The sequence below is a fragment of the Pseudochaenichthys georgianus genome, unplaced genomic scaffold (genome assembly GCF_902827115.2).
Source record: "Pseudochaenichthys georgianus unplaced genomic scaffold, fPseGeo1.2 scaffold_409_arrow_ctg1, whole genome shotgun sequence".
In the NCBI taxonomy this organism is placed as follows: domain Eukaryota; kingdom Metazoa; phylum Chordata; class Actinopteri; order Perciformes; family Channichthyidae; genus Pseudochaenichthys; species Pseudochaenichthys georgianus.
In genome coordinates this window covers 30,956-53,742 of record NW_027262974.1, presented here as the reverse complement: position 1 = coordinate 53,742, position 22,787 = coordinate 30,956, and the positions used below count along the sequence as shown (strand labels likewise).

At 43.5% G+C, this 22,787-nt stretch overlaps 1 protein-coding gene across 1 annotated transcript in view; it reads right to left on the bottom strand.

Annotated features, from left to right (window-relative positions):
• clmna (calmin a) overlaps window positions 1-21,996 on the bottom strand; it is a 56,113-nt gene extending 34,117 nt beyond the window's left edge. Inside the window, exon 1 of the mRNA XM_034078305.2 lies at window positions 21,608-21,996. Coding sequence (XP_033934196.1) covers window positions 21,608-21,683 — 76 coding nt within the window. The 5' untranslated portion in view covers window positions 21,684-21,996. The remainder of the gene's footprint in view (window positions 1-21,607) is intronic.
• Between the last annotated feature and the right edge of the window lie 791 nt (window positions 21,997-22,787).

Genomic DNA, 22,787 nt, shown 5'->3' with positions numbered 1-22,787 from the left:
GGTCCCCCCTTACGGCTGCAGAGGACATGCAAGGACAACCCCCCTCCATATTTCCACATAGTGACCTCAAGGCATCTGAAGAAGCATCACTGTGACCAGCATCCATTCAAACCTTTTGCTAGCATGGTGTTACTTACATGAATACAATGCTAGACTGCAGGTAGCTCCAATTCACACAGAGTGCATTTATTGATTTCCCTCTGTAAATCAATGAACAACAAGACATGATGAGTCATGGTCGTGTGAGTCACATCAGCAGGTGGCATTGGTGGACCAATCACATCATTCCTATGTTATGTTAATCAAGCAGTGAAAGGCTTTGCACAAAGAATGTTTACATGTTTCTAAAAAATATGCTTGATTCAATGATGCAATTTTATTGACAAACATTGAACATTGAAAAATGACAGTTTACGGCAACAGTATTTTAGGTAGTAACAACTTTGATTTCATATTTAAAAGGAGATCAGTTGATTTATTTCCATAACATAGCCACACTATCAGCCTGAAATCCATAACACTTAGGTTCTTTGCTCGTTAGTGTGTAACGACAGGAAGTAGAGAACTCTTGTTTGAACCGCAGTGTTCAGCTGACAGGGACCCTGGGATCTGTCTCCATGGTGCTAATCAGTGGTATGAAGACGTCTTCTTCCTCTCTGATAAAAGAGAAAAGCAGAACGCCTGCACATGTTCTGGAACCACCCACACAAGCCCCTGGCTCACTTTGAAAAAAGAGATGAGAGGAAAGCAAGCGATAGAGGTTTTCTGAAGGTTTCATAATCAGACTGGGAGTATGACGGTAGGTTTGTGTCTGGATGTAGCCCCCGGTAGCAGTTAGGATCTGAAATATTCATGCGGGGCTATGACGGGGGGATCCCTTCAGACTGCAGTGCTGCTGTTACATCACCGTTCAGGCTCTTGGCCGCATCATATCTTAACATGTTATATCAGAGCTATGTAAGAAAGTGGAAATGCTTCAGCTTCTGTTATCACACTATTATCAAAATGTAATTTTTGTTACTAAACCCATTAGTATCAGATTGAATTAAGTGTAACATTCTATTCAGGGCATTTGTTTTTTCATAAATGTAGATTTTTGCATGTGAATATAAATGTAAAATGCAATATCTTCATATGCCGTATTCTATCGATTAGACTATTTAGGACGACTTAGGGTGTAAACGGGTATCCAACAATTGGAGGGATAGTGGTTTGACCCCCAGCTCCATCAGTCAAAGTGTCAAAGTGTATATGGGCAAGATACTTCCCAAGAAACTCCTGAAATGGACATGATTGGAAAAAGGCAACTGTGGCTCAGGGGGTTAATAAGTGTTTACCAATCCCTAACCCTGAGAGTGTTGGTGGTTCTCTGTTAACCGCCTTTGCTTTCTCACTGTCTCCGTCCCCACCAACTCATAAAGCTGGCAGTGTCCTTGATCTCATATTCTCAAGGAACTGCACTACTTCTAACCTCTCTGTAAACCCGCTCCACACATCCGATCACCTCTTCATTTCATTCTCTTTACCCCTTTCTAAACATAACAAACTCATCTCTTCTCATCCTGCACCTGTCCGCCGTAACCTCCGTTCCCTCTCCCCCTCTACCTTTGCCTCATCGGTGCTCTCAGCCCTCCCTTCCTCTGACTCGTTCCAACTCCTGCCTCCAAACTCTGCTGCAGAAACTCTCCTCTCTACTCCCTCATCCTCTCTGGACTCTCTCTGTCCTCTCACATCTCGGCAGTCTCGTCAGTCCCCTCCTGCTCCCTGGCTAAATGACGCACTGCGTGCTAATAGAACCGTCCTTCGGGCAGCAGAGCGGAAACGGTGGAAATCCAAACACCCTGACGACCTCCTAACCTATCAGGCTCTCCTCTTCTCTTTCTCTGCTTCCATCTCTCAGGCAAAAAGCACTTTCTAAGATAAGATCCAATCTTCCGATTCCAATCCCAAAAAACTATTTTCCATCTTCTCCACCCTCCTGGACCCCCCCCAAAGCCCCTCCCCCTCCTCCCTTCTGTCAAGCAACTTTGTTAGCCGCTTTGAAAAAAAGGTTGATGATATTCGCTCTTCTTTTTCTGACTCACCTTTACTCACCGCTGGGTCACCAGACCCTCCTTCCACCCACACACTAACCTCCTTCTCCCCTCTCTCGCCAAGTGAGGTTCTTACCCTCATTACCTCTGCCCGCCCTACCACCTGTCCTCTGGACCCTATCCCTTCAAACCTCCTTCAGACTATCGCTCCTGATATTCTACCGTTTCTCACCCATTTCATCAACACTTCTCTAACTTCTGGTCACTTTCCAAACAGTCTCAAGGAGGCGAGAGTAAACCCTCTCCTGAAGAAACCCACTCTCAACCCGTCTGATGTTATAAACTACAGGCCTGTCTCTCTCCTCCCGTTCCTGTCTAAAACACTTGAACGCGCTGTCTTTAGACAACTCTCCTGCTATCTCCATCAGAACAACCTTCTGGATCCGCACCAGTATGGTTTCAAGGCAGGTCACTCCACAGAAACTGCCCTCCTTGCTGTCACTGAGGAACTGCAAACTGCTAAAGCAGCCTCCCTCTCCTCTGTCATCATCCTGTTGGACCTGTCTGCTGCATTCGACACGGTGAACCATCAGATCCTCCTTCACACTCTCCAAGAACTTGGAGTTTCAGGCTCTGCACTTTCCCTCCTCACCTCATACCTCAAAGACCGCACCTACAGGGTTACTTGGAGAAGGTCCGAGTCCGACCCTTTCAATTAACTACAGGGGTCCCTCAGGGCTCTGTTCTTGGTCCCCTCCTCTTCTCCCTGTACACAAACTCGCTCGGGTTAGTCATTAGCCCGCATGGTTTTTCATACCACTGCTACGCTGACGACACCCAATTAATTCTGTCATTTCCCCGCTCAGAGACCCAGGTCGTCGCACGCATCTCTGCTTGTCTAGCGAACATCTCTCAGTGGATGTCCGCTCACCACCTCAAGCTCAACCTTGACAAAACTGAACTGCTTTTCCTTCCGGGAAAAGATTGTCCCACTCTTGACCTAACAATCAACATCGGCACCTCTGTTGTTTCCCCGACTCAGACTGCAAGGACTCTGGGCGTGACCCTAGATAACAACCTGTCCTTCACTGCAAACATCGCTGCTACAACCCGCTGCTGCAGATATACGCTTTACAACATCAGGAGGATGCGTCCCCAGCTGACCCAGAAAGCCACGCAGGTTCTGGTCCAGGCTCTCGTCCAGACTCTCGTCATCTCACGCCTAGAGTAATGCAACTCCCTCCTGGCTGGTCTACCTGCATGTGCCATCCGACCTCTGCAGCTCATCCAGAATGCAGCGGCTCACCTGGTCTTCAACCTTCCTAAATGCTCTCACACCACGCCGCTCCTCCGCTCCCTTCACTGGCTTCCGGTAACTGCTAGAATCCACTTCAAGACGATGGTACTTGCGTACCATGCTGCGAATGGATCTGGCCCTTCCTACATCCAGGACATGGTTAAACTGTACACCCCAGCACGTGCACTCCACTCTGCATCAGCCAAACAGCTCGCTGCACCCGCACTGCGAGGGGGACCCAAGTTCCCACCAGCAAAAACACGTGGGTTTGCTATCCTGGCTCCAAAATGGTGGAATGAGCTCCCCATTGACATCAGGACAGCAGATAGCTTACACACCTTCCGGCGCAGACTGAAAACTCATCTCTTTCGACTCCACTTCGAGCGATAGAACTATTAACAAAACACTTATATACTAACAAAGGACTGGCTTACCTAAAGCCAGTTGAGTAGCACTTGAAATACTTGGCTCTATGAAACCTGATGTACTTATATGATTCTGTTTTCTTGAAGTTTGTATCTTGTTGGTCGAACGCACTTATTGTAAGTCGCTTTGGATAAAAGCGTCAGCTAAATGCAATGTAATGCAATGTAACCCAGGGCTCCGGAGCCGCATGCGGCTCTTTAAGCCCTCTGCTCTGGCTCCCTTGAGCTTAGACAAAAATAAGCATGAAATAAAATACAAACATTTGTAGGACTATTTATATTTTGTTGCGCCATTGAAATTCTTTTGTGTTTTGTATTTTGAGGTGATACTGTGACGCATACAAAAATAAAAAAACGGTTTTAATTAGGTCAATTAAAATATGCGTCACATCCTGCTACAGTCCAGCACCAGCGCCTTTTCCTGCAGGTGAATAACCTGACCCCCGGCTCGATGAGCGAACTATGGATAAATCAAAGAAAAGAAAAGCATCGGAGGAACACAGGGTTTAATTCTGCGTGGTTAGAGTTATCTGCTTTCAGAGCAAACGAGCCTGGCTTACCGGTATGTTTGATATGTGGAGAGAAGTTGTCAAAGGTGCCTTTACGTATTGGAGGAAACACACGGAAGAGGAAGACAGCTGACGATCTTCAGCCATCATTCCATCAGTTAGCTCTTTTTATGGTGCAGCTATATGTTTTATTTATTTCAAAGTGGGCCCATTTGAATTATATTCATTTTCTTTAAATGTGCAGAGGACTCCCCAATTTATTTTAAAGTTGGCCTGTGTATTTTTTTTTAAATTCTCCTTAGACGAGTTCTTTGTTTCTTATTAGAGGTAAACAGTTTTCTATAATGTAATAAATAATACATGTACTACAAAGACTGTAGTTTTCGTCTATGATATAACAATATATACAACGTTATAAAGACAACATCTTAGTGGCCAAAGTTTACAAATCAATGGATGGAATGAAACGGAAAGATAAGATGACAGCCAATCACCATCTGTGTATCTCAGGTTACTCATCTGCTGACATCACATTACATCCAGCTGACGCTTCTATGCAGAGCCATTAACAGAGTACCTCTGCAGAAGCCAGTCATACACTGTTTGTTATCTGTGGTTCAGTGTTGCCAGAGGACACTTTAACTGTAGGGTTGGGGATGGATCCACTGACCCTCCAATTGGTAAACAAACATGTAAGCCTTGAGCGAAAGCAGCCCTGATGAAAAGTAATTGGACGACAGGAAAAAGATAAACAATGGTTTAGTTTGAAACCAAGTATGAGAATCTTAGACTTAGATGTCAAATAACTCTTACATTACTAGTCTGATTTGTCTAGCTTCGTGTTAAATAGTTGTCCTTGAAGCACAAACTAACATTTGATCCAGGTTATCAGAACCCCATAATTGGTTTAGAAAATGTAACAACAAAAATTGGAAACTCTTGATAGTTTGCTTGATGTTTAATCATCCGGCTCCTCCTCATCTTGTTCCTGTCACCTTCTGACTTCTTTAGCAATGTTGCAGTATTCTAGGGATGCACCAATACCACTATTTTTCAGACGAAGTACAAGTACTTACATGGGAGTACTTGCCGATACCGAGTACCAATATGAGTACTTGAATCAATATAATTTGACTCTTCACCCTTCCTCAATTTAGCAGAGCTTATTAAACTGCTTAGTTGAATAATTGATTCCGATTGGTCAATTTGGAAATGTCAGGGGTTATTTATACTATTAATCACACCACTGCTAAGCATAATGCGGTTATCGGAGCAAATTTGCGATTACAAGTACGAGAACATGAGGACAGTATCGGACCTGATACTAATATCAGTATTGGTTCATCCCTACCGTATTCCTAGTAGGGGGTGTTGAAAATAATCGTTTCCACGATGCATTGCGATGCGGACGTGGACGATTCGGTATCGATGCAGTGACGGAAGATAATCGATTATAGTGTAGTAACGTTGCTTCCTGATTTTCCGGCCACGGCTTTACTATAACGTGTTTTTTTTCTGTCACTTTAATATCAAATCGGTCGGTGACGCAGAGATCAGGGAACAGACGTGACAGCGGCACAGCAACACAGCAACACCAAACACGGAGCAGTCTGCTTTATCCATCAACACAAGAACACCAGTCCAGAACCAGCAGCAGAAGGACCCGCTCTGAAGTTTGTGAAGGCAGGAGGAAAAAAGCTTCCACGATCACCGTCTCCTCTGTTCCTCCAAACCCCGCCCCCTCCCTGAAAATAATGAGTGACAGGCTGATAGTGACCTGATAGAAACTTTATTAATCACTTAATCACTGAGATATAATGAAGCTAACTTAATCTCATACATTCATGGGATTTATGCAACAGTAAGACAGAGAATGTAAGTGTGCACCCGCATGCAGTATTGTTGTTTGTATATACAAACAAAAATACTCTGCTGAACACAGCAGACAACAGGAGTATTTACAATAGCATATATGCTATTGTAAATACTCGTGAGACCAGTGAAGATGCACAGCCCTAATTCCTAGATCTCAGCTCTCAACTTTGTGCCTACTGTATTTTACTCAAAGACCCAAGTTTGATAGAAAACAAAACTCCCCCCCCCCCCCCCCCAAGGCTCAAGGTGCAGACTAACATTAGCCTTAAGGAATTGCGGCGTAAAGTAACGCAGCGTAAACCAAAGATGAAATGCAACATGGTATTTCCCTTTAACATTATCAGTTAATGTTAGCGCTGGTCAACCTCACACTGTCAACTCTAAAACTTGATGTCTTGTTTTTAACATTTCAAAAACATTAACCTGTATGAGCGTCTAATAACAGCAGCACTAAGTGCTCTTTCGCACAAAGAAATATGATGCCTTCATTGTTTAGCAGATCAGCAGGTGCACGAGGTTGATTACATGATGGGTAGGCAACTGCTTCAGTATTACATAAAAGCCTTTGTTACATCACAGCAATCTGTCAGGGTGAGTTGACGAGAGAATCATGGTATTGCATTTTATTAGAGTGGGTGTGCTGAAAGCCCTTCAGAATAGTTCCAATAGCAGGTAATGCTGTGGGAAAAAGACCATTTATTTTCCTCATGTGTGCATTGACAGTCACAGTGCATGTACATGTCTGTATGTGACAGGTAAAAAAGGGGACTTCTCAATTATATTGTGGGCTCATGAAAGGCAAGGCTGTAATAACAAATAAATAATAGGATATGACCCCAAAGGAGGTGATTTATGGTTTAATGGCAACATTTATAAACCCTAAGGCTGGTGTCACACTGTCCCGAAATTGACACCAGATGGACACACGAATATGGAATTGTGAATTTCGGACGAAAATGGCCCCGAACTTGGTCAACAGCCAAGCAACAGCCGAAGCAAGTACGATGCCTACCGAAGGCTACACAATGGCACCCGAACCACACCCTCCTGTTATGTTGTTTCCATAGCAACAACAACTTCCTGTCAACAACGTAAACTCACCTTCAAAATAAAAGCATCTAAATAAAACAGAAAGTTAACCTAAATTACATTTAAGACATACAAATGCAACGAAAGTAACACAAACAATGTAATATCCTTTTCAGTTTCACAGACACAAATTGTACTATAATACGATGGCTACACGACGGCATTGCGAGGGCTTCACGTAGTCGTGTTGCCTTCCTAAGACAATCGGGCAGCTTCTTGTTTCCTTCATATTGTCTTCGTGAGGCGAAAAATGCCCGATGGCACCGATGATCACGCGAAGTAAAGACGAAGATGACACGATTTTACAAGATGCCCTCACGATGGCCTTACGAAGGGCAAAATGGACACACGAATTCAACACGAAAACGAACCTTCGCAAGGTCTTTTCGGAAATGTTTTGGCATGCCAAAGATTTTGCCACCGCTCACAAAGTTGCTGCCGGAGCCTGAGAAACTCCACCAGCGGTCATATGATGGCTTAAGATGCCCTCACGAATGGCCCGATCTTGTTACGATCAGAGCCGAATTTGAACATTTCCTTTATCATGTGTCCATCTGGTGTCAATTTTGGGACAGTGTGACGCGGGCTTAAGCCTCTGTAACAATTTCAAAACTGTTTTTTTACCAAACAGCAAGAGACGTGGCTAAAGCTGCAGTGTTTGGCCGACTAATATAGTCCTCTCAACTTCCCTCTCAAAATATAAACACCCAATTCTCCCACAAAACATAAAGCACTCGCTTGTTCACGTGTTGCAGTGCATGTTTGAGCAAGCCAAGTCAAAATGAAACGCCAACTAAACCAAATTGTATTTTTGCTCAGAAATCAAGCTCTTCTATGTGCTTATATACATATACATGTTTTTTCCTTAATATTGTAACAAAATATGAGAAATGTCCTGCGATTTTATTGGTACACCAGTGTTGAAATACATTACGTTGATGTTTAGTTGGTAAATGTAGTGCTGATGTTAGAAAAACTGTTAGAAAGCTAAGCTAACTAGCGTCCACTCTGAGTGCAATACACTTGTGTGCTATAAAGGGACCAGCAGCTAACTGTATATTGGATATGGTTAATAGTTAATGCTGTGTGGACTTGTTTGGGGAGCATCTTACTGTGTAGCTACAGTAACACAGTACACATGCATTTCCTGTGGCTCTCAGGTGACCACCTTAAAGCCTCAAGGCTCAAATGCTTGTCAGATGGTGTAATAGCTTTTTGAAACACTCCATCCCACTACACACCTTTCTGAGGTCGGATTAGGGGGTGTGTACCTCCCCGAGGTCAGACATTAAGAGGGGTTTAAACTTCTCTAGATCTGTTTTCAGTCTTTAGACATCATTCTGTGTCCCAAAGTCGGTTGTTTTTGTTAGATTGCCAAAATAATGTCTGTTTTTAAGAGAGCTGATGAGGTTTTGTTCTATGACATAAAATATGTCAGTAAATAACCCCACTGGTGAATGTCTAAAGCTTATAAGTGTCATAAAATTGGTGGCTGCTAACAAGTGTCTAAATGAGACTACTAAACGCCATCACGCCCAACTTCAGCGACCTTTAGCTTCGCGGTGGTGACATGAAGTCAGGTGACGTGATGAAGTTTGCTTCGACGTTAACTTTTAACTTTCTGGACAAAACATTAAGTATCATATGGCCTATTTGTGACAATATACTGACATTTTATAAAAAATCTCATTGCTATTGTCGAGGGAGCTCTTGGATGCTAACTTGGGTCGAATTACAAAAATACATCATCACTGAATCACTCTATGATGGTCAGTTTTCCGCAAACAAGGCCATTCAAAACAGCTAAAACATTTCTAATTTCTGAAGAGCTCAGATATTTCACAATGGTGGTGCTTCTTCTATTGCCAACCCTACTAACTCCCACTGTCTGTACCAAAATAAGATTTCTGGTACCCATGGATGATGTCATTGACTCTACATCCATATTTTTCTACAGCCTATGATACAAGGCAAAGAAAATAAAGTGTCATTTTATCATCAGAAGGATGATAAATATCATGTGTGTGCTTAAACTGAGGGTAGAGTTCTATTTGACTGCACATGGCACACTTAACAGACAAAACAAAGTGGTAATGATCCCTCACATGAAATCCCAGAGACCGCCTTTGAGAAAGCTCCTTTCTGAATGTTTACCTGACTGAAAAGAGAGTTCAACAGAACACACACTCTGATGTCATCCTGCATCAAACGTCACCACATTCCAGCAGATTACTCAAAGCAGCAGCAGCTTCTAAACGGGTACGATTTCACTGATAAGCCTTACCTGAGGAACAATAAATAAATGAGTTCTTAACAGGATCTTCAAGGTAAACTGAGCATTACTTGTGCACTTTTGAACTGCTGCCTTTTGAAAGAATAAGAGAACACATGAAGGCGTGAACGTTTTCTGACTGCTAGGGGAAACAAGGTGAAACATCCGGAGAGAGAGAAACCAGCCGCTCTCCCTGGTGGGTGGGTGTTTTTCTGTACAGCTTATAGCTGCTCAGTGAAGGCCCCCGGGGGTCGCATGGCAACCTGAGAGCATCGTCTCTTAGAAACACTGCGTGGTGAGGCAAATGGGTCTCTGACACTTTACCGTTAACCCTTTGAAGGCAGTTCTGCTTCAGCATAAAGTCATGGTGCGTTCCAGTTGTACTCGGAAGTGGGAATGTCTAACTGGAACGCCCCCTGAGGTCGGACATCCTACTTGAAATTTGGAGATACCTCGCCATACCCGAGATCATCATACATGTGCTAATGGGATCTCCTCATATGAACATTAAGAGAACATTTGATAATATAACATTGTTACGGCTGCTGCCTTTCTGGTCGTCTTATATGCGTCATTGGCTGCCATCTCCTGGTCCGCCTCCCGAAGACTGTGATTGGAGCACGCCGGGCCCGACGCACTCCAATCGCAGCACACAGCCGGCGCGCACCTGCTGGAGACGACTACAAAGCCAGTGGACTGTGATCACTCTGGAGGCTCTGTTGAGTGAACAGACGCCTCTCGCTACTTGCTCTTCGTTCAGTGGTTAACTTGTGTGGTCTGTGTTTGCTATTGTTGATATGATTAGATGTGACTAGAGTATCTGAGCCTCTACGTTGACTGTAGTCGTTTAGTTTAGCTGTGTTTTATTACAGCCTCCTTTTCTTTAGTTTGTACCACTGCAATAGTGAGGTTTCTTTTGTTTAGTTATGTATATACCTTTGCATTTAAGTAGGCTCACTTTTTAGAGTCCTCCCATCGTTTGGTTTCCCATTTAAACTTGCGCCCCTGTGGCCACCTTGTTTGTTATTTAAACCGGTGCTTTTGTGGCCTTTTGTTTGTCCCAGGCTGCTTGCCTGCCATTTTGTTGTCCTGCTATACAATACAACTGTTCATAATTATTACCAATTCCAACTGGTGTATGTTGCTTTCCTCTTCCCCTAGTCGGGACGTAACAAACATGTTTAGCTCTTCTGTATTATTTATGTCACATTAAATTAACTGTAAATATGGTACTGTTCATCTTCTATCTGCGGCAGTGGCGGCGCCAGAGTATTTTTGTTGGGTAATCTATGGTAGGGCTAACCCATACAGTGGTGGGGCTCAAGTCAGTATGAAACAGTGAAACGCCAAGCATGAGGCTTTTATTAGCTTTTATTAGTCTCCTTTTATCAGCTAAATTACATCGAGAGCAACAGGTGTGAGTTAAACAATACAATAGCCTATTCTGCTAATTCCACGTTGTTACAACATGCTACGCAGCGGCAGAAACAAGAAAAGTTGGCATATAGAATTGACACGGCGAGGGAGAGAGAGACAGAGAGACAGAGAGAGAGAGAGCGAGAGAGAGACACACAGACACAGGTAAACAGAGAGAGACAGACACAGCACACAACAGGTGGCCTGTGTCTCTATTGTCATACAAAACACTTTTTCAAATGACCCATTATTACAAAATATATTCAAAACTCACTATTCACTCTTCAGGTGGGTCGTGTGACTCTGGCACCTGTTCGACTTGTACCTCAATGCGAGGGCGTTTAAGAACAAATCTATCCATCCGACATATACAATTAATCCTAGAAGTTCTGCTGTCTGTCTGCAATTTACTCGGCGCGAGTTTGGGGACTTTTCACTGTGAACGTGACGAATCAGTAATGCATGACGCAGCAGACCCAACGTTTCGTTACTCTGATTGGCTGTAGGTCTGTTCAAATTGCATTCGGAGGCATTTTGATCTGACCGCGCTGATATTATAACGCCCGAGAATTTTCACACCTTTAGTGTATAAAACTCCCCCACTACTTAGACTATTCCTTGCACCCCTCTAGCATAAGCCTGAATGGTCTCAACCATATTTCTTCAGTAAAGTGCACTTGTTGTTACAGCAGGATCAGTTTGTGTGTTGTGGACACCACCGGTAGATTTTCGCAATCCGTGTTCTCAACATGCTTACTTTAACATACTTTTTCATGGTCGGGCTAAGGTAGGGCTAAGCCATTTCTTGGTATGGCTGTAGCCTACCCCAGCCATACCCTGGCGCCGCCACTGATCTGCGGATATAATGCTACGATGTTTGTATTCACAAAATACAAAATAAAGCGTAGTTATTAACCGTTATTGCTAACAATGGCTAACCCAAGGATGCTAAAGCTGTGAACAAGTCAAACAACTTTCCTGCGGGCGTCCATCTTTTTCCACTTGTGCTACTGGACCACAGTCAACTCGCATGTGACATCACTCCCAGTTCCAATGTACAGTATATGGAACGCAGCATTAGTATACTGTTTCTCTGAGCCAGCAGTGAAACCACCTGCATCTCGTAAAAAGCCAGCCTTCCACCCGAGCTGCTCTAGGCGAAAGGAATGCCAGAAAACACTTTAACAGTTAGACAACAACAGCAATAAACATGACTAACTCAAGCGGCAGCAGGTCGTATCAGCTGTGGCTAATAGCGGTCATTTTCTGTGACTTGATGACAAATGTTACTTGGCTGTTGTCGGGCTTGTGTTTTTACATCAGCAAAACACATTTGAGAGTAAAGAGACTCCACCAATCACAATGCTTTTGTAGTTCTAACATCGTCTTTTTAAATAAAACATCACTTTTCATGTAATTTTTGCTGATGCTATTATTTAAAGACCTACATAGACTAGTGCTAATGGAGCCTCGCAGCGGCGAAACTGTGGCGTGCTTAGACTGTAGGTGCGCCGCATTTGCGCTTCAGATGAGACTCCCTCCGCAAAATGAAGAACCCTCCGCAAGATGAGGCCCCCTCCGCGTGGTGAGGCCCCCTCCGCGTGGTGAGGCCCCCTCCGCGAGGTGAGGCCCCCTCCGCGTGGTGAGGCCCCCTCCGCGTGGTGAGGCCCCCTCCGCGTGGTGAGGCCCCCTCCGCGTGGTGAGGCCCCCTCCGCGAGGTGAGGCCCCCTCCGCGAGGTGAGGCCCCCTCCGCGAGGTGAGGCCCCCTCCGCGTGGTGAGGCCCCCTCCGCGTGGTGAGGCCCCCTCCGCGTGGTGAGGCCCCCTCCGCGTGGTGAGGCCCCCTCCGCGTGGTGAGGCCCCCTCCGCGAGGTGAGGCCCCACGCAGTCTGCGTGATTGGCCTGTAGGGAGGGGCGGCCCTAAACATTGGTGTTTTAATTAATGAAGTATAGCCTGTGCACTGGGCAGCTGTTACTATTAGATAAATATGCAAACGGTATCTTTATTGGCACCCAACCAAATGTAAAGGGCTGTGATTAACTTGACTAAGGGCAACCATCATGTATGCATCATCTGGGAAATGCTTCTAGGTAGATATATCTTTCACTGAGAACTGTACAATCTCAACTAAAGCTTGAGATCCCCTCCATTGTTCCCCGTTAATAGCTTAAAGGTTAGGTGTTGCTGTTCTCCCTTCTGGGGTGTTAGCTAACACCTTACCTTAGTAAACAGGATTAAGTGCTCTTTGTTTTGGATCTTCTCCAGCTTTGTTGAGCTCTCAGCGATGTTGAAAGATAATTCAGGTATGTGAATACTTGATATTCTGTGTTCTGATCAGTGAATTAGGACATAACTCAAATACAGACACTGCACCAGTGTTTCCGCCAGACCAGGGCCGAGAGAGCGGTTGGGGGTGACGTCACGTGACTTGAATTTGGAATTGAGCCGTCCCTTATAGATACTATCTCTTTACATATGCACACACACACAATTTTGAATTGCGCCGTCCCTTATACTATCTCTTTACGTCTTCGTGCCGACAGGGACACCCCTCCTGGCATGGTCCTTGGAAGATGCGTCACAGGAACGCGCTTTGCTGGAGGCGAAAAGAATCCCACCAGAGTCCTTTGCCCTTCCAACAGAGGGATGTCCTTGTCCTTTTTCCTTTTGGTCATTTCAAGCAATAAAAACTCTCGATCTTCTCTCAAATGATTAATTTTTTTGGATGCCCTCGGCTCCAGTTCAGGGAGTTGACGGCAAGACGCCCCCCTGGCGGAAACGCTGCACTAAAAAAACTGAAACTTTAATGAAACTTATTATATGAACAAATTACACATGACTGTGTTAGGTTAGTTAAATGCCATAATATTAAGTTGAAACTATTATTTTTTATTTCAACTTAATAGTATTGCTTTCAACTAACCTGATACAATTATGTCTAATTTGTTGAAATAATATATTTAATGAAAGTTAACGCTTCAGTTGTTTCAGTGTGTAGCTCATATACAAACAGGTTAGAGCTTCAGTTGTTAGACTCTGCTCCCTGCTCTACATTACTTTAGAGCCAGTACACCTGGCGAATACTGAATCAGCCTCTGTTTCTCTCTTCTACATTTTGTCTTTCAACTAATTCAGAAAAGTCTTGTTCAGGAATGCGTCAGTGAGCTCATTAAAACCAATCCAAACACTGCAGGGAGGATGCAAACCACAAGGTGAGATATGTTGTAAGTGTTTTTTGAAGCAAAGAAAATACTTTATGATAAGGAAACCTTGAACAGAGTCTGTAGCAGTCCCTCCAAGGCCTCACTGCTGTGTGATCTTTCATCACCTCCTCCACAGACACCAGGTGCTTATTCATAATGTGCTGATTCATCATGGCCTGTCAGCCATGGTCAGCCCACACTGCCACACACCGCCACCGAGACAGAGCTTATACCTTACTCCTACTTCCACTTCATACTGCTGGAAAACAAAGGATGGTAAACAATCAGAATATAGTGTAAGAAGTTTAAAGTCTTGAAAAACAGTAAAGGTTTTAGAATGTTCAATGTGTTTTTGCTGAAATTGGAGCTATTGGTTTTTATTCATTTAACCCTGTGTTCCAAAATCATAAAGTGGCCTGAAATACATTCAAGACAGCTGGAAACGCTAATGATTGACAGCTAAAGCTATACGCTAGTTTATAAAGGGATACATGTGCCTTGTGCATTGCTAACTGATTTGTTTGGATGTACAACAAAAAGACGCGTTATTGTCTTTTGAAAAATCACACATAACAGTATATGCTATAGCTGGGATTTTATCAAAGTGTATATATTAGAGAAGTTAAGAAATGTATTATGGATTCTTCATGAAACAGATACAGAATTAGCTTGCCAATGACAATGCTAACATGACAGGTTCTACCATAATGTTTATCAGCATGTTAGCATGCTAATATTGCTAGTTAGCAGTAAACACAAATTACAGTTGAGTCTGATGGGAACGCGTTAGCTCCGCAGGTATCTTTGCAAGCAATGTGTTTGGGTTGTCACTGTGTTACTATTGGTTATTGTGGGCGTGTGCGCTGTGTGTGTGCGTGCGTGTGCGTGTGTGTGTGTGTGTGTGTGTGTGTGTGTGTGTGTGTGTGTGTGTGTGTGTGTGTGTGTGTGTGTGTGTGTGTGTGTGTGTGTGTGTGTGTGCGTGTGTGTGTGTGTGTGACTGGGTAATCAAAATCACCTGCACCTGTTAATCATTTGTTATGTTTGTTACAGAGAGGCGGAACAGTAGGGAGTCTTCATTTATGTCAACTTAATGCAATCTCTGACTTTTTATTTTTGGTTTCGTTATAACACAGCATCATATACGGAATGAAATTTGACCACAATTTGCATTATGCACAACACATGGAAAGTATGCAACTGAGGACACACACACTTTATTAGCTCTCTCAGCAGCTACAGCTCCCTTATTATACTCCTTTTCACCAACCTATTATAGGTCTCAGATATATACAGAAAATATCTCTGAAGTGTTTGGCTCCAAATACAGATCATTGCAGCATCCCATAAATCCCTCTGTTTCAGCCTTGTTGCAAAAGTGCTGGTTCTGTGTCTGTAGCTTTAAATACTAATGAGCTGTTGCTGGCCACGCCCCTCTGAGAGATGATTGGTTTAACAAAACACCAAGTTGCTCTAGGAGGAGATTCAGGTGATAAGGTGGGCGGGGGGTTACCTTGGTTGGTGATTGGCTAATGGTTACACAAGCCAAAACATCGTTATGACATCATAAAGTGACCAAATCTGATCAGCTCATTTTCATGGATCAGGACAAAAAGAGAAAGAATCTTTATTCCTGAAACCTTTTGAATCTCTTAACACATAGGGGACACATATTTATGTATAAAAGACCTGAGAATTTGATTTAGCATAATAGGAGACCTCTAATGATGATAGTCGCTACAACACAAGGTGTTGGACTAATTCTTTTGACCTAAGGATAGTTCTAATGATTTAATGATTAGCAGAGTGATGGGAACCAATGGGGAACCACTCCTGCATTATTATATTTTGTAAATCTGGTGATTATCTAGCCTTATCGTTTTAAATGAGTTGTGGAGAAGTGACTGTGAGTCAATAGACTGTTGTGAATGGTGACCGCCTGACTGATGAGGGAATCACTCTTTCAGAATGAATGGATACAGTGAATGGAATGAAAGAGAAGATAATTACAGAAAAAGAGACATCCTGACAATCAGAGTTGGGTGTAATAATATTACTTTGTCGGTAACGGAGTAGTGTAACGCGCTACTTTTATAATTCAGTAATCACACTACAGTTACTAACATTGCCCCGACACACGTTACTTCGTTACTTACTAAAATCAGTCATAATCAAACCTCAACAAACACCTGCAAAGAACACATGCTAATGTGAAGCTAACGCACAGCTATTTGTTGTTTGTTTATATCACGTATTCTGTTCTTCTTCTCTGTTTTCCGGTTGTTGCCTGTTTTGAATGACGAATACACACTACCGCCGCCTGCTGGTAAGGAGAGTTATTGCCACTCACGCATGCGCAGTTCGTACGTGCTCGGCTGAAGTCTTTGCGGTGTCTGGTTCCAGTGCAACACATGGCCAACACGCAGGAGAACACGCCGACGCAACAGCGTGAGCAGAGATAGACTGTGCAAAATATACAGATAGCAGGAGACAGAGGACAGCCATGGTCAGATAGGAAAACATTCAGGATCTGGATCAGTCTTATGCGACAATGGAAACTGAACTAAAGAGAACATTTGAAACTTTAGCAGTCTGCGTGATCTGCCTGCAGGGAGGGGCGAGCCGGCCCTGCGAGTAAAGTAAAGTAACGAGTAAAGTAACGAGTCACTTTATGTAGAGAGTAACGAAGTAGTGTAATATATTACTTTTTTTTTTTTAAAGTAATATGTAATATGTAATTAGTGCTGCGTACCGGCAAGCCGAACCGGTACTGGACTTGTAAAAAGTTTCGGTTCAAGTCCGGTTAAAACCGGAACGTCGGGAACCGGTACTTGGACTCGCAAAAAAACTAGCACTTACGTATATTCTGGTGTCTGTGGTTATTTAAACATTCCCTGATAAACGTTATTCAGCGTCAATAAATGAGTGCTAATCCCAGTGTGCTCAGTGTACAACATCACATGTCATTTCACCTTCGATTCACGGTTTGAAAACGTAGCATTTCGCCACATGCTAATGATAACCGGAAGTGAATAATCTTCAGAATAAAAGTATTAATTAATTAGTATTAGTGTGAACTTCCGTTTTTTTCAGAATAAAACTGATTTAAATTAAATAGTGTATTTAATTCAAAATTACGCCATATCAACATTGATTTTAATTTCTAACAGTATGTATGTACATCACTATGTATGTAGTATGTACTGTATAATGTACACATGTAGAGTTGTAGAAAAGACATGGTGCACAGACAGTACAGTACACTCTGACTGTACAGTCACTACAGTGTAGCCTATACTGTATAGTAGGTGTGTAACAGTGTAATGCGTATAGTCTACTCTACACTCTACCTTTCAGCAACGTTTTAACAATTTAGGCTCAGTCAGCTCAGGGACTGTTTGGTTACTTTAGTTTGGTAAATGAAAAAAATGTTTGAACTTTGTAGTAGTTCACTGTAGTTGCTGTCATAAGTCATTTGTAGACTAAGTGGCAAAAAGTGTTTTTTTTACATTTGTACTTTGTAGAGAAATGTAGACACAAGTTGGAAGGGAGCACAATAAACCTGATGAGTTTGAATTTGAGTTGATTATGAGTTAATTTTCAATTGATAATTAGCTCACAATAAGTTCACTTTAGTTACTCACACAACTTGACACAAGACATGGGTTCAGGTCCGGACTTATAAGTCCGGACCTGAACCTGAACCTCTGGACTTGAGTCCGGACCTGAACCTGAATGTGAGTCCAGGTACACAGCACTATATGTAATATATTACTTTTTTTTAGTAAAGACCCCATCTCTGCTGACAATGATGCAGGAGTGTACTGTAGCTTTCAGGCACAGCAACAAACAGAAACGTGTCATCATGAAAGGACAATGACTCAGACCGTATTTGACCTGCCACTGAGGGTTTCCCAATTCCACCCTGTGATTACAGCAGTCCATGGAGCTCTGCTGCTGTTTGGACCTCAACCTGTGGATGCCATGTAATTAGTCTCAAAGGGAGACAGACTTCTGTGTCTCTCTACCAAAACACCAACAGAGGAGCTGCAGCTACTTTGTCTAGGCAAATGAAGAGTATTATTACACCTGCACAGACTGCTGCAGGACTTTACATGAAATCCTCTGAATTATTCTGTGTACGTCTGTTTGTGCCGCTTTGTAGCATCTGAGCTGATAATAACACCTGTAAACTTTTCTGAACACATTTTTCTTTTTGGTGATTAGGGTTAAAGACCAGATCTACACCAGGGCATCTTCAGAACGCACCGCTTAACCTGTTAAGCCCCAAGCCTGTTGTTCAGGTCTCAGGCTTGAAAATGACATTCCCAGCCCAAATGACCATATCTTCCCTTCTAAAAAAGCAAAAAGCCAATGGGATTTTACCATTGGATTTCGGAATATTGCAGAGAAACAGATCAAACACGTGTTTAGGACCCTTGCATGTTTTGTTCAGCAGGCACATGCTGTGTGTTTTGGTTCAAATGTAATGATTTACTAATGTAGGTTAAAAATACAGAAATATTGAACTGGTTAAGTGGGGCATGTGCTGTATGTTTCCCTGTCTGTGACAAACATGTACCCTTAGTAGGGTTTGACTCAACCTTAATATATATATATATATATATATATATATATAATATATTCGGCACGATGGCGTATAGTCTCTTGATCTTTGTAGAACAAAACATTGAAATCTCTTCAGCGTGGGTGAGCCACCGACCTCATTTCAGGAACCTAACAAAAACCCATGGCAGCCGGTGTTAAAACGCTAACTCATTTCAGGTCTTATGACTTATTCCTGCACCTCTCTATAGGATACCCAATTAGTGTTGAATCATTGCAAGTGTCTGATGCATCACAGCACTTCACGGAGAAGTATTAGGATCATAATGCTTTATTATTTACTTGTAGTCTTTTTTTTCTTTTCTTTGGGATCTGAAAATGCATTGGTTGTACTGAGAAAATGATTTCTGAGGTCTGGGATCACAGCAGCATTACGACCAAAACCTCCAATGTTAGTTTCACTAGGAGTAACAGAAGACTATACAGTTGAACACATGTTGGCATCAACCGTATTATCGATGTATTGACTCACTCTGACCAGGAATCTCTGATAAATCCCAAAAATCAATTCCGAACTATTATTTTGGACTGATTTCTTTCTGATTGTGTGACTGCAGGTGAGTGAATATGTCCTGGTGATGTTATGTTCTTCTGAAAGTTAACCCAATCCAACTCCAAGCAAATTCAAAGATGCAAATCTACTATCGCACCGGAAAGCATATTTCCCCTCTTAATAATGGAAGTGAAAGGGAGGCAAATGTTAGTCTTGTAAACATGTACTCATGCTCTCAAAGACCAACATGACCCAAGTCAGTTCCTAATTGTTCTCAGAGTTAAACTGAGAGAATACTGTATTGACGATAACGTTGCTCTGCTTCTTCTGGATGTGGAAATAGCAGCTGTTTGCTAAAGGTTAACGGCTTGTTGGTTATCCCACAGAATGAGCCTTATCAATAGTGTTCTTATCGTGATGCCAGACTTGCAGGCCTTGTATTTAATAATCCATCTCTTCTATTATTACTCATTGTTCTTACTTGTAGTGTGTGCCAAAACACACGATACGAAGAGACGTTTGAATGTACGGTATATTTCTAGTTCTCTTTTCTAGCTTTGGGAGGATCCAGGTTAGAGCTGAACAAAACTCTCATTCTCATCAACTCAACTTCTTCCACTTGAGAGAGCAACTGTTGCTAGTGTGCCCCTCTGCTCTCTGTACAGCCTGGCACAGAGTCCTGTAGTCTGCCGTTCAAGCAGCTGAGCAAGTCACCCCGACTTGTTACTCATTACTTTGATGTCAGCCCGTCTGAATGTGGACGCCAAACAGAGGCTTTTAATCACACTGTACTTGTTCTATCTATGGTGCATTACAGTCGTGCATTTCTAAATACAGAATACAATAATAAAGTCCCGTAAAACACAATAGAAAAGCAGCTTGAAAATGAGGGGACCTAAGTATAGAACTGCACTTCAAGGCTCACAAACCACAGACTAAGAAACACTTGTTTCACTCATTTGTGTGATGTAACTTGCTTCCCTGGTTCATTTGGTTGTGTGTCTTGGCTTTTCTTTGTGTGACTTGCCAGCTGAAGAACATGTGACATCATCCCAGTGGCTAAAAGTGTTTCGCTGACCTCATCTACAGCGAACATCAGGTTCTGGTAATGCTTCAGAAACAAGCAGCCCCCCACTCAGGAACACACTGCTCTGATATCACAGTGAGACAGAGAGCGTTCAGAACATTGGAAGAGGTGGAATATCTCTTTTCTGTCAGATACAAAGCAGAGACAGATCCTATGGCTGGAAGACACAAATACTGGAAGGGACCAGAGGGACCAGAGGGGGAAGAAGTACTCTTCTTTTACTTATGTAAAAGTAGCAATACTACAGTGTAAACTACTTAAAGTACCAAAAGTAAAAGTACTCATTATGCAGAAAGGCACATTTAAGCACCACATATTTTAAATAATGTTAATAAATGTATAGTGCATGTATATGTTCATCACGTCAATGTTGTATTGGAAAAGGTGAGGAAGTACAAGTACCTCGGTTGTTTACTTTAGTACAGTACTTGAGTAAATGTACTTAGTTAAATTACACCACTGGTAGGGACTAGTATTTAGATTTTGATCATTCATATTAAGCTGTCTCTTGAAAATGTCCGGCTTTAAGAAACAGCAACACAAAACTACTAAAGCCCTCCTTCATAAGCACTTTTTACACTTTCAGTTGTTGTTTATTTGACAGCTGTATTCACAGGAACATAAAACACACTAAAGCTGCTAAAATGTATCAATTTATCGATTCGATTGTCTTAAATAAAGTCTAAAACCAATGCAAAGGAATGCCTTTTGCAAAGACCCACACTGGTGCATGCAATCCAAATCTTTCTGAATGATTGATTGCTAACAGAGGAGCAGTATGATGGACAGGGTTTCATACGCAGCTCTAATTCTCTCTCTGTCCAAACCAGTGATAACTCAAATTAAATCAAAATTAGATATGAGGTTGATTTTCTCTAAATCAACAACCAAACCACTGTTCTTGTTGGATCTGAAACTAATGTGTCCTGCTGCAGTAAGATGAACTTTACTACCATCAAACCCAGCAGCTGCCCTGCGCACTTGTGAATGAAATACCACAGAGCAGGCAGAGTTACAGCGTGGGACACAGCAGTTCGATATGGGCTCACACTCAGATGAGTTACTGTGTCATATGCGGAGCTTGGTAAGAAGATGTAGGGACTGTGTGTTCTGGAAAAGCACCCAAACACTCCGAAGTTACGCACATCTGAACGGCTCTATCCCGAGAGCAACGCAGCGTGCAGGGCATGGTGGCTGCTGCACAGACCCCGTTACAACTATAGGTTTTATTATCACACAGTCATATATTATACTCTAATATCTCCTCCGTCCCAGGATGCTCCTACCTTGCAGGTTCTGCACTCGGATGTCGCTGATCTGTCCGATTAATTCCTCCCGCTCGAACCACTCGTGTCCAGCCATTGTGAAGCGGGGAGAGCTGCAGGGATCCCGGCCAGGAGCAGCGAGTCTCCCCGGCTGGAGGAGGAGCTGCTGCGGTCAGGAGGGGACTACTGTCCGACCGAAAGACTGCCTGCGCAAGGGACTCACGGGATGGGTGTCGCTCACCGGCTGGGCATCGCTGCTGTTAGGGTTCGGGTTAGACCCGCGGAGACTCGGAGGGAGCTGTGCGGCTCCGAGAGGACAGCCCGGGGGGAGAGTGAGGAGCCGGGCAGGGAGAGCTGCAGCACCTGGCGGTATTTCCGAGGTGGAGGAGCCGATCCAGAGCCCGCCCACCTCCGCCCGCCTCTCTCTCTCTCTCTCTCTCTCTCTCTCTCTCTCTCTCTCTCTCTCTCTCTCTCTCTCTCTCTCTCTCTCTCTCTCTCTCTCACACACGCACACACACACGCACACACACACACCAGGGTTGCCAACTTTGGGTACCTGGCTGGAGTGAGATTTTGATATCATGGGTTTAATTACACATATGCGCACTAAATGACTGCTATCGTGTCAGCAGCGGGACCTTAGCATATATATAGGATATTGTGGTGACCACCTATTTAACCACTGGGACATAATTCAAACTTGGAACTACAGTTGCGGTTATTGTTCCCACACGGACATGTTATGGGTTACCTATAAATAGTGTGTGCCCTCTTAGCTCTCTCTCTTGTCGACCTGGGCTGCGACCCGACAACATGTCCTTTGCAGCTTGTAAATAAATTACGATTCTTGCACCTTCCTTGCACCGCCTCTGACTCCATATCTCTCGGCACTACACTGGTGACACTGGTGACCCGAACACGGCAAAAGGAACTCAAATTTCTTTCTCGAAATGCCGGGGATGTTTTGGAATCGTCCGTGGCTGCCACCGGCACGCGGACTGAGGCTCGGTGCACGCCCCGCAGAAGAGCTGGGATGTTGCTCGCCATTCCCGCATCAGCCTTCCATTCAACAGGGGGTCGATGCACGACCTGCTGGGTCGACCAGCAACCCGATTGCTACCTCGTGGGCTTGTTTCTTCGGGGCGTGCGGCTGCACGTCCAGGCTGCGCTAGCTGACGACGACTAGCGGCTAACCACGAGG